General features: G+C 37.0%; 1 protein-coding gene across 1 annotated transcript in view; it reads left to right on the top strand.

The window, feature by feature from the left end:
• Cd200r1 (CD200 receptor 1) overlaps positions 1-12,572 on the top strand; it is a 29,242-nt gene extending 16,670 nt beyond the window's left edge. Inside the window, exons 2-7 of the mRNA NM_021325.3 lie at positions 6,341-6,403; positions 7,142-7,456; positions 7,568-7,819; positions 10,322-10,421; positions 10,945-10,990; positions 11,795-12,572. Of these exons, the coding sequence (NP_067300.1) occupies positions 6,341-6,403; positions 7,142-7,456; positions 7,568-7,819; positions 10,322-10,421; positions 10,945-10,990; positions 11,795-11,935 (917 nt within the window). The 3' untranslated portion in view covers positions 11,936-12,572. The remainder of the gene's footprint in view (positions 1-6,340; positions 6,404-7,141; positions 7,457-7,567; positions 7,820-10,321; positions 10,422-10,944; positions 10,991-11,794) is intronic.
• The last annotated feature ends 254 nt before the right edge of the window (positions 12,573-12,826 follow it).

Here is a 12,826-nt window from a genome sequence, read left to right on the forward strand (position 1 = left end):
CTCAACACTTGGCAGCAGATAGAAAGTATATGCAGTGAAATACATCATGAGTTGATAGTGATACTTTTTATCCAAACATAGAATTTAGGATCCTTACTGTAACTTTTTCACTTCCTATCTGTATCTGGCTCTCTTTAGGTTGTATCAGGTGTTGTGTATGTTAAGCCTCTTCTTTACCACTGAGTCTCATCGCCAGCCCTTTGTCTGTCTTAACTAAAAAAAAAAATGAATGGCATTGACCTAAATACTTTTATTTTTATTTTTAATTTAAGAGTTTTTATTTTTGGATGAAGAAGTATTATACACGTTTTGAGGTAAAACATGATGTTTTGACTCAGGTATAAGTTGGTTATCCATTTTAGTTAATTAGCATATTACATTAAATTATATACTTTCCATATGATGAATGCATTCACATCTTTTCTTCCAACAATTTTTTAGATACTCAGTTACATTGATTATATTTCTATTGCCATTCTCGAGAACACTGTGGGGCACTCCTATCTCTAACATTGTACCCACTGACTAGGCTTTCTTAGTCTCCATTCCCCAGACTCTGGTTGTCACCATCTACTCTCAGCTCTTCTAAATAGCTCATTTGATTTATCTCAGAGTAAATATACTCATAGTTTACAAATAACATCAAGCACTGTCATCACTGTGGTTTCAAATTACTTTGATTTTGAAGTTATTGTCATCAAGTTACTAAATTCTGCAGGAGGCACATGGTCAACTTATTTTTAAAGGTATTTGGGAGGGTTCCTCTACGTGTGGTTTTGCAGTAAACACCAGACACGCTTAGATGTATTTATTTCATCTAACTTGTAGTTTTACATCTTATAAATAATTTAAGAATCATTTAAATGTTTTATAATTGTGTAAAATGCTTATTTTTTATAATCAGACCTATGAAAAAGAATTTATTCAGAAATACAGATTTTTGCTCTCATTTTATCTTCTCATTTTTGAAATTCTAAGCAAGAAAAGAAGACAGAGAATATACACACTTGCTATTCCTTTTATCATATTGTAGTTTATAATAGAATATTAGATGTTCTTTCATATACCATATTTAATAGAAATATATAGATTCTTCATTATTTGAAAAGATTTTCATTGTACTTCAATTTAGGGATATACCAAACTGTCAACTGATCTCCTATGGATGGATATTTGGGTTTCTAAAGTCTTGTTATTGTATACAGTGTTGCTAGAAACAGCCTTGCACAAATATTTTTTCTTACTATTATTTATCTATCTCTGGGATAGATCCCTAGAAGTAGGATCTATAGGTCAAGAGAAGAATGCATGAATAACTTTGCTGTATATTGTTAAATTTCCTACCCTCAAAGTTGTGAAATTTCATTCACCTCCCCAACAGGATATGTTCTCAAATGATTATATTTTGTCGGTCTCAGAGGTCAGCAGTGGTATTTCAGTGTAGCCCTAGTTTGCATTTCTTTCATGTGAATGATGTTAAGTATCTTCCCGTGTGACTAAGAAACATTGCAAGTTTTCCTCATAAACTGATCGTGATATCAGACCAGCTTGCTATAAAGTTGTGTTAGTTGCTAGCATCCATTATGTTAGCAGAAATTCCTGGCAAAATAAAAAGGGTAATTAAAAATTTTAATTAATAAGTAAATATTTTTAGCCCTAGTTTAGGCAGTCATATACCTAGTTCACAACAAACAGGCAGAAGAAGCAATCTTCTCTTGGATCTTACGCCATGGCGAGGGAGTATGATACTATGGTACTGGATCCTTGAGGTTTTAGGATTATCTGAAATCTGCCTCCCTAACCCGTCTGTGCTCATTTACACTTAGAATTAAAGCTGTCAGTTCCCAGCTTTGACTCCAGGCATCCATCCGTTTTTGTTTTCTGTCAACACTGACTATCTATCTGTAGCTCTTTAAAATATGCATTTGTTTCATGTTTCCCTTTCAAGTCATTACCTTTTCTTTGCAATCTATTTTCTCAGAAGTTCCACATCCTAAGAATCTTAAGTACCAACTTACATCTCATCTCCGATCCGGAAGTTTTCTCATTCCCTGGTCCTCTTAGTACTCACTCCTGTCCAAAAGCACGCGTTTAAACTGCTGGACACCACAACATTCTTTTATCGTCGGTCTGAAATTTTACATTCTATTTTTGATTTAGCTGTTTAATTTCCAGGACCTTACAGTTTTGGGGAGAAGGGATACTTATTAATTAAAATGTTTAATGATCCTTTATTTTGCCAGTAACTTCTGCTAAAAAATGGATACTAGCAGTTAACACTTAGAACTTATGTCACAAAATGTTAAATTGCTAGCCAACTATATGCTATGATTTCAACCAAGGAAAATCCATGTTTGTTGCTCTTGTTTTGTGGTAGTAACAGATCAACACATTACAACCATATTGGAAATGCTTTAACAGATAATTAAGAACATTTTTCATACTTGGAGATAACACTAAATAACTATGATCCTGGAAGAAGAAATAGTTATTGGTTATAAAAAAGGAGAGTGGTGAGGGAAACAGAAATGTCAAACAAGGAAGACCAAGTCAGAAGTTGATGCTAGGGCAAACTGCTCCACTGTGGTAATGTATATTTTCATTAGAATTAGCATTAAAACTAGCAATCTGAAAAGGACTGAAGAACATAGCAAAAAGGTGTTAAGTTCAGCAATGAAAGGTCTCATTTCACCAAGATACTGAGGGGCTCTACTGCAGCAAACACTGTAGCAGGCACAATATGTCACATTTTAGTTGATGCTTATTTTTTTTTTTGTTTTTTTTGTTTTTTGTTTTTAATACAGGGTTTTCCTGTGTAGCCCTGACTGTCCTGGAACTTACTCTGGAGATTGAGCTGGCCTGAATGTCACAGATATTCACTTGCCTCTGTCTCCTGAGTTCCAGGATTAAAGAAGTATGCCACTACCCCCTGGCTTGCTGCCTATTCTTCAACAATAATCATAACAAGACAGAACTTGATTTTCAGAGAGTGTTTGGATTGTAGGCTCTCAAATTGCTTTATGTGCAGTTAATGTTTATGGACTATTTTCTATGGTTACACCTGCCTGCACTTGCATGATCTAGTCTGATCTTCTAAGGTAAGCAGGGCCATCGTGGTCAGTACTTGGTCATTTTTCATGCTTATTGTCCATTTTCCTTTTTTTTTCTTTTTGAGAATTTTCAGTTCATTTCAGCTCATTTGCTAACTGGGTTCAGTTGATTATATATATATATATATATATATATATATATATATATTTGAATTTTAAAAATATTCTGTGTATCAGTCTTCTATTAGAAATATAATTATCAGAGAGGCCTCTCCCAATTCTGTAGGCTGTCTTTTCGATTAATTACCTCCTTTGCTTTACAGAAACTTCTTAATTTAATGAAATCTCTTTAGTCTATAGTTGGCTTATTTCCTGAGATACTAAAGCTTTGTTTATTGCTATATCTTGGATGTTTATTCAGCACCAGAGTTTCAGTTCTCATATTAATGTTTTTGATCCAGTTAGAGTTGATTCCTATATGAGGTAAGAGATAGGAAACTATTTTCATTCATCCACATATGGACATCCAATTTTCACAGCATGATTTGTTGTCAAGGTTACCTTCCTCCTGTGTGTACTTTTGGCATCTCTGTTAAAAAAATCAGGTGGCTGTATTGGCAATGCTGTTGGTTCCTCTCCACAAAATGGTGGTCAGGCTCTATTGCTAAAGACAACACCTATGTAACTCATGCAACATGCAGAAGTTGGGCTACTGCCTACCTAGACCCTTTTATCCCTACCGATTTTTATTTATGGTACTGGAAGGTACTCTACATACTACCATAGGAAAAAGGTAACACTCCTAAATGGAACGTCTCCATCAAATCCTTCCTTCCAGGGCTCAGGGAACTTTGCTGAAGAGGGGACAGAAAAATAGCAAGAGCCAGTGGGGATGGAGGATATCACGGAAACAAAGCCTTCTAGGCACAGAACTGACACACATATGAATGGACAGAGACTGTGACAACATGCACAGGGCTTGCACAGGTCTAAGCCAGATGGGGTCTCAGTGGTGGGAGGGGAACTGGACAGAGGCCCAACCCTAACCCAGAAGCTATCTCCAATTGATAACTGCTCACAAAGGAAAATTATCTTTCTCCAACTGAGTCTCACTGAGTATGTAAACTACACTTAAAGGCAGGTACTATGCCCTGCAGTAGATGGGCAACACAAAATGGACTCAGTGGTACTTTTGGAGGCATTTTGTGTCCTAATGCTTTCTCTGGGTGCTTTCCCCCCTTACAGGTCTTTTAGTTATATATTATACTTTTTGGTTTTGTGTTTTAATGTGATTTCTGTGTGTGACTACGTGTGTTCCTTGTGTTTTTACTTTAGCTCAATTTTTCCTGTTTTGTTTGGCTTTTATTTTTGTTTGCTTGTTTTGTTTGTACTTTATCCTATTTTATTACAATTTTTATTTTTTAGATGTCTGTTTGCTTTCTAATGAGGGAGACAAGAAAGGGTGTGGATTTGGGTAGGTGTGGAGGATCTAGGAGGAGTTAAGGAAGGGGAACCACAATTATAATCTATTTTATGAAAGACTCTATTTTCAATTAAAATCAAGTGGCTGTAGCTTTGTGGTTTATAATGCACCCTCTATTCTGAAGAAAGGAAAGAAAGAAGAAATGTCTTCCTTCATCATCAGCCCCTCCCCGTACCCACACCCTTCCCAGTCCACTGCAATCCCAGTTCTGCTTTCAGGTCTTGGGTTCATTTTGCTTTCACAGGCAATACCATGGGTCACTCACCTTGCTGTACTGGGCTTACTCTGCTTAATAGCATGTCTTCTGACTCCACCCTCTTTCCAGCTAATGACAAGCTTTTGTTGCTGTTTTTTTTTTTTAAATCTTTTTATGTTCTTAATTGAAGATTTTCTGTACTTTCGTTGTCTCCTCTGATATTTAGCATAGGCATTCTTTTGCTTTTGTTTAAAATATACATTTATAATTAGCCCAATTTTACTATTAAAAAGCACACTAGCACTTCATAGTACTGTAGGTACCTTAGGATAACAAACAAGTTTACCTTTCCTTTCCCGTGTCTTTAATTGTTTCCTGGAAAGCTTGGAACTATTATAGGGCAATGTTTCAGAAGCTGATTATGACGGCTCTTTTTCTTATAAAGCAGTGTAGTCCAGGTTGGCCCAAAATTCACGATATGGCCAGCTGCTCTGACATCATAATTCTCCTGTCTCCCCTCTCTGTGCAACCATGCCTGGTTTCAGACCATTACATCTGTGAACAATTCTGCAGAACTCAAGGAAGTAAAAGGAAAGAGGAAAGGGCTCTCATCCTTCTCCTACCCTGCTTGGCTTCATTTCTGCTGTTCAGTCACAAGGTAGAGCAGCTGGAAGGAAGAGAGAGGATGAACCCTTTGTGATTCTGTTTCTATAGTTTTTGGACAATGGCTCTGTTTCTTTTTTTTTCTTTTTTTAAACATTTAGTTTTATTTATTTATTTATTTATTTATTTATTTATTTATTTATTTGGTTTTTCGAGACAGGGTTTCTCTGTACAGTCCTGGCTGTCCTGGAACTCACTTTGTAGACCAGGTTGGCCTTGAACTCAGAAATCCGCCTGCCTCTGCCTCCCAAGTGCTGGGATTAAAGGCGTGCGCCACCACGCCCGGCTGGCTCTGTTTCTCCATCTGTGGGAAGTGTTCTTTATTGGACCAAATGGCTTTGGTTTTAAAATTAATTAATTAATTTATTCTCTTTACACCCCAATGTCAGCCCCTTCATCCCAGTCACTCCCTCTTGCAGCTTCTCCCCCAAACTCCCTTATTTTCTTCTCTGAGGAAGAGTCCCCTGGGTATCACTCCTCTAACTCTTGCACATCAGTCACTGAAGGACTAGGTGCATCCTCCCTCCCTGAGGCCAGACAAGGCAGCCCAGTTAGGGGGCCTGGATCCACAGGCAGGCAACACATTCAGGGACATCTCTGCTCTAGTTGTTGAGGGACCTGCATGAAGATCAAGCTACAAATCTACTATATATGTGCAGGGTGCATAGGATCACATGGCTTTAATTAGGGGATAACATCTGAAGAAAGAGTTTAATGAAGTCAGCTTATGTGGTATGCCTACAAAGGACCTGGCAAGAAGGAAGAAGGAAGGCAGGGCTACTGTAAACTATTTGTCAAAATAAAGTTACTCATGAATGGGAAAAAACTGATTAGTTTCTTTTTTTTTATGCAATTTTCAAGATGTTGACATATCAATGATGATAAAACCTTGAATTCCTCCTTACAATCATTTAAATATTTAAGCACTTGTATTTAAATATTTTCTAGGGTCAAGTTGTACTGATAAGAATCAAACAACACAGAACAACAGTTCATCTCCTCTGACACAAGGTAATATTCTTGCTTATCTTGTGGGAATGGAGAGTTGACCTTGCTTAGACACAGTAACTAATGCCTTGGCTGCTGGACAGATTCAGGATGCGTAGCCGAGTCTGGTGATGTAGTGTAATGGTGTGAGGGACCCTGAACACTTGCCTCTAAACCTTTACCATCTTAGAGTGAATGATGGAAAGACTGTGGCATTATCACCCTCCCAGGTCTGTGTTGAAGAACTTCTTTATTCATCTGATTAGGTGACCATGATTTGGATGTGACTTGTGAGGACTTGAGTTCCACAAAGAGCCAAGCGACATAGATATAGGATAGTAGAGATGTTAATGCAATGTTTATCATAAGCACGGCTTATCCCATCAAGTTCTCCTCCTGTTAAAGTGATGACATGGCTGACTTTAGTCACAAGTGATTGTGACAGATAAGTTTGTCGAGTTATCACCACTTAGCACACTTGTATCCATCAGGGATGATTTACATCAGTGTCCAAGCAATGTGAGGATTTATGGTGCAAGATGTGCATAGCCCACATGCCTGAACCTTTACTTTAGAAGATGAATAACATATTTAATTCTGATAGTTTGAACATACAGAAACAAAGAAATGTGAGACAAATCTACTATTGCTGTAATACTTCCATTAGTCAAGCATTGTTCTAGTGTAACTTCATATAAGTTACTGTGGATAGACCTAACTCACAAGGTTTCTTTTTCTCGTCCTTTCTCTCTGTGTATCCAGTGAACACTACAGTGTCTGTACAGATAGGTACAAAGGCTCTGCTCTGCTGCTTTTCTATTCCACTGACAAAAGCAGTATTAATCACATGGATAATAAAGCTCAGAGGCCTGCCATCCTGCACAATAGCATACAAAGTAGATACAAAGACCAATGAAACCAGCTGCTTGGGCAGGAACATCACCTGGGCCTCCACACCTGACCACAGTCCTGAACTTCAGATCAGTGCAGTGACCCTCCAGCATGAGGGGACTTACACATGTGAGACAGTAACACCTGAAGGGAATTTTGAAAAAAACTATGACCTCCAAGTGCTGGGTAAGTGACAATGTCACATATGTTGCTATTTTAGGTCACCAATTTTAGTTAGAAAAAATGTCCTTGTGATTATGACAAGACTGAATCTTTATTTTCTTTCTATCTCCCCAGTGCCCCCTGAAGTAACCTACTTTCCAGAGAAAAACAGATCTGCAGTCTGTGAGGCAATGGCAGGCAAGCCTGCTGCACAGATCTCTTGGTCTCCAGATGGGGACTGTGTCACTACGAGTGAATCACACAGCAATGGCACTGTGACTGTCAGGAGCACATGCCACTGGGAGCAGAACAATGTGTCTGATGTGTCCTGCATTGTCTCTCATTTGACTGGTAACCAATCTCTGTCCATAGAACTGAGTAGAGGTGGTGAGTACCTTTTTATTTTTTGCCTTTAATATGTATGTATGTATGTATGTATGTATGTATGTATGTATGTATGTATATTGTATTAGTCAGGGTTCTCTAGAGTCACAGAACTTATGGATAGTCTCTAAATAGTAAAGGAATTTATTGATGACTTACAGTCGGCAGCCGAATTCCCAACAATTGTTCAGTCGCAGCTGTGAATGGAAGTCCAAGGATCTAGCAGTTACTCAGTCTCACGCAGCAAGCAGGCAAAGGAGCAAGAGCAAGAGCTAGACTCCCTTCTTCCAATGTCCTTATATTGTCTCCAGCAGAAGGTGGAGCCCAGATTAAAGGTGTGTTCCACCACACCTTTAATCCCAGATGAAAGGCGTAGCCCAGATTAAAGGTGTGTTCCTTAAACTCGGAGATTCAATCTTCTGGAATCCATAGCCACTATGGCTCAAGATCTCCATACCAAGATCCAGATAAGGATCTCCAAGCCTCCAGATAAGGGTCACTGGTGAGCCTTCCAATTCCGGATTGTAGTTCATTCCAAATATTGTCAAGTTGACAACCAGGAATAGCCACTACATATATGTATGTGTATATATATTTATGTTTGTGCATGTGCCATAGTAAGTTTGTAGGGGCCGGAGAACAACATGTCGTTCTACCATGTGGGATAGAAATTCGGTCCACAGGTTTGGCAGCATGTGTTTTCACCTGCTGAACTATCCACAGCCCTATCTACCTGGTTTTCCTTTCTTTTTCTTTTTCTCTGTTTTTTCTTCCACCATTTATCTTTTTCTTCTTCTGAGATAAGATCTCTCTTTGTAGCCTTGACTTATGATCTGCCTTTATCTGCTGCCCGACTGGTTGGATTCCAGGGCAGTTGTTCCTTCCTTGAGAGGGAACTGGTATTTCATTTATTCTTCAGTAGTAGATAATGAATAACTCAGGACGGGGAAGACAATTTGAGCAGCTTATTTGGATATTGTTCTAAAGCTAGGAAATCCACTGCTGTGCCTGGAAGTCTCTTCTAACTTCATATCAAGGGAAAAGAACTGTCAGTACTAAGTAGTTCTAATCTGTACTTCTGTAAATGCCCTTTTTAAAGGACCACCATAAAATATTTTCATACTTCAGTGATGTGTAGACTTTAAGTCTCAGATTATTGATATAATATATCAATACTTTTATATGTCTTATGCTTATTGAGTTGACAACCAAGAGTGTTGATTCTTCTCTTTCTGATTTTCTTGCAGTTCTTCAAAGTGAGCACCAGGTTTGCCTGCTCATGCCATCTTGTCTCTGAAGCCAATATTTATTGGAAATTATTTATATATTTGAAGCTCAAGATATGATGATAAAAATGAGAACATTCCTAGCTTTATATTGGGTTTCAGGATACAAAATGGCAGTTAGGTGTAAAGTGTTTGCACAACATGGCTTCTTATTCACAGCTGTACAAGTCTGAATAGATACATGAAATGCTCTGAGGTACTGGGTACTCTGTCAGTCCATTCTCTTTCTTTCTGTGGAAACAGGGTTCTTAGTATTCTGCAAAGACAGCAAGCAACAGAAAAACTTACTGCATCATTTTTTCTTTTCCCAAAGATATCTCTTGTTTTGTTTCTCTTTTTTGAATAAAGAGATAGATATTTAGTCTATGAAAGTTCTGAGGCACTTTTTAAAAGTTTTTATCCTTAAAAGTTTTACACACACACACACACACACACACACACACACACATCTTTGATGACATTTCTTCCATTATCCTGTTTTATCTCCTTTGATTGAACTTCTTCTCAACATGCCCCCTCCTACTTCTTTGTGTGCATGTGTATGTGTAGATGTGCATGTTGGGGATGTTGTGTTGTTGTCATTGTTGGTGTGTGTATGTGTGTGGCATAATGTGTTTAATTGAGGTTACTTGCGTGAGTATTTATGGGGAATTATGTAATTGATCAAGGACAACCTATGGTCTATTCCCCTGTTAATGGTGGAATGTTGATAGGTCCAGTCTTGTACATGCCCCTGCTGTTTTGAGTTCAACACCAATTTTATTCCTGGAGGATAGGGTTTTACAACACTCCTTCTTATCCTCTGGCTTTTACATTCTTTTTGCCACTCTCCCTCTATGTTCTTTGAAACTTGGTGGGGTGGTAGATATACAATGTTTAAGGCTGAACATTCCATTCAACAACCATTTATTCTCAGAAACTTGAATAGTTATGGGTCCCTGCATTAGCCATCAGTCATTGAAAATATTTTTTTCTGATCAGGACTGAAAGCAGCATTAATTTATGAGTATAAAAGAAATGTTTAGAAGACAATGGACAGTGTGTCCATTTAGCAAAGCAACAGTAGAAGACCGGTACCACCTCTCCTCCGGAGCTCATGATCTTTCTGGCCACCTGATTTTGGGCATGTTTCAGTACTGCTTCATTTTATCAATGAAAAGTATACGATTATCTGGACTTACCACCTTTGAACCATAACATTTTCTGTCTATCATTACAGGTAACCAATCATTACGACCATATATTCCATACATCATACCATCAATTATCATTTTGATCATCATAGGATGCATTTGTCTTTTGAAAATCAGTGGCTTCAGGTATTAATTGATGAAATTTTTCTTCAACTTTATTGGATTATAAAAGGGTGAGAAATATGTGGCTGACTGGCTGTTACATTAGGCAGGAACAACAATGTTCTTGTAAGCAAAAGGGACACATGCAGTATTAGAATGAGATTATCTTGCATGATGACAGTGTTTAGTGAGTTGCTCAGATGGCCAAGCACTGTGAATTAAGCCAATTAGGGCTGAGAATTAGGACATTCTAATATCTTCAATTTGAGGAAATAGCCACAATATTTCTTTTTATATAACAAAGAGATGGCATTGCATCAAGTTCCTATCTTGATGTGTTTCTTTTTTCTTTTTTTTTTTTTGCCTAAGAACCAGAATTCTTTGTTATAATAAATGCAAATTGGGGTATTTCATTCATTTCTGGTAGTTTATTTCTGATTTACAGAGACTTCCTATTAATTATTAGAACATTTTGATAGAATAACTGTTTATTCTAAACAATGATGTTACCTGCAGTCACTCCAGATTGTTTTGTTTTGCTTTTTAGAAAATGCAAATTGCCAAAATTAGAAGCTACTTCAGCTATTGAGGAGGTAAGATAAATTAATGTATATTTGCAAACTTTAAAGCCACATGGTCTTAAATCTAACAGAATAATATGTAATTTGCATTAGTACTCATGTTTCTGTTGAACAAATGTTCTAACATTGCAGTTAGTAGTCAGATATACTTATTTTGCTAAATATCTATCAAAGTATATATAATATATTTCTTATAAACAGTTAAAGTTTCAAAATGTTCTGATAATTAATATGTATGTTTCAACAAATCAGAAATTAACTACTAGTTATGGAGTACACTGATTTGTAATTACTATAACAAAGGAGAAAATTCTGCATATGAATATCTATCTATTCAGCTATTTATCTTCCAATCTAATTTTTCATCTGATAAACTGTATCTTAACAACTTTGCCAAATTTGGATTGTAATCTCTGGAGAAATCCAGTAGATGTTTCCTTCTCCATGAAACAGTGTCTAATTCTCCACTTCCCCATTTAAACACCACTATAATATTTCTCTTATCTAAGCTTAAAGCAGCCTGCTCCTTAGTCTCCTATGACCAGCTTCTTATTTTCTTTGACTCATTCTTTTGAAATACTTCTTATATCACCTCATTCCTCTACATGTCTATATTCACCCAACAACCATTTCACACAAAATATAAATAACCATCAAATGTTTGTGATAGATTATTAGAACAAAGCCTTGATCTTCTGAGGCAGATAAACAGTTTTAAACATTATTAGTAGATGCTAAATGTGGTAGAAACTTGGGTAATTTTGGTAATGATGTCTAGCTCTTTTGAATGGATTTTAACTTTGAGCTTTCTTCAAGGATGAAATGCAGCCTTATGCTAGCTATACAGAGAAGAGCAATCCACTCTATGATACTGTGACTAAGGTGGAGGCATTTCCAGTATCACAAGGCGAAGTCAATGGCACAGACTGCCTTACTTTGTCGGCCATTGGAATCTAGAACCAAGAAAAAAGAAGTCAAGAGACATCATAATTACTGCTTTGCTTTCTTTAAAATTCGACAATGGAAGGACTACTTGGAAATTAGCTCTTCCAAAGCTATTAAAAAGCACAAATGTTCTAATGAAATTGCATTTAAATTCTATCATTGGAAGTTTGGAATCTCTGCTGCTACCTGTTAATTTTAGGAAGAACTGATTTAATTATTACAAAGAAAGCACATGGTTATGGTGAAATATCAAGTTGTGCAATAAAGTATGATGAAAACTGAGTTTCCTCAAGAAATAACTGCAGGAGGAACAATCATCACTAAAGAATTTCATGTGAGTTCTTACAAAAAAATTCCTATGTATACATGACTATGGTATGTGTGTCCAATTACATGTTTATTTACAAATGTGTATATATGCACACATTTGCTTTTCAGGACATCTCCTTGTAAAAAACACACTGGAGTTTTGGATTTATAAAAGCTTATAAAGTGAGCATTGGAGATATTTTTATATCAGCATAAGTAAATCTACCTCATTCTTTTTAATGGCTACATAGAATTCTCCTGTATGATTACATTGTAATTTAATTAATCATGGCCCTTGGATTTTGTGTTGTGTGTGGTATTAAACAAAACCATGTAGAATATTTGTTGTGGTGAATCTCTGCATTATTTGAGTGCACCTGTGAGATAATTTCTTTGAGTGTAATGGTCCTGTCAGTTGGAATGCATTTTTATTATTATTTTTTTCCCATTTTTATTAGGTATTTAGCTCATTTACATTTCCAATGCTATACCAAAAGTCCCCCATACCCACCCATCCCCACTCCCCTACCCACCCACTCCCCCTTTTTGGCCCTGGCGTTCCCCTGTACTGGGGCATATAAAGTTTGCGTGTCC

This window comes from Mus musculus, chromosome 16 (genome assembly GCF_000001635.26).
Source record: "Mus musculus strain C57BL/6J chromosome 16, GRCm38.p6 C57BL/6J".
Taxonomy (NCBI): Eukaryota; Metazoa; Chordata; class Mammalia; order Rodentia; family Muridae; genus Mus; species Mus musculus.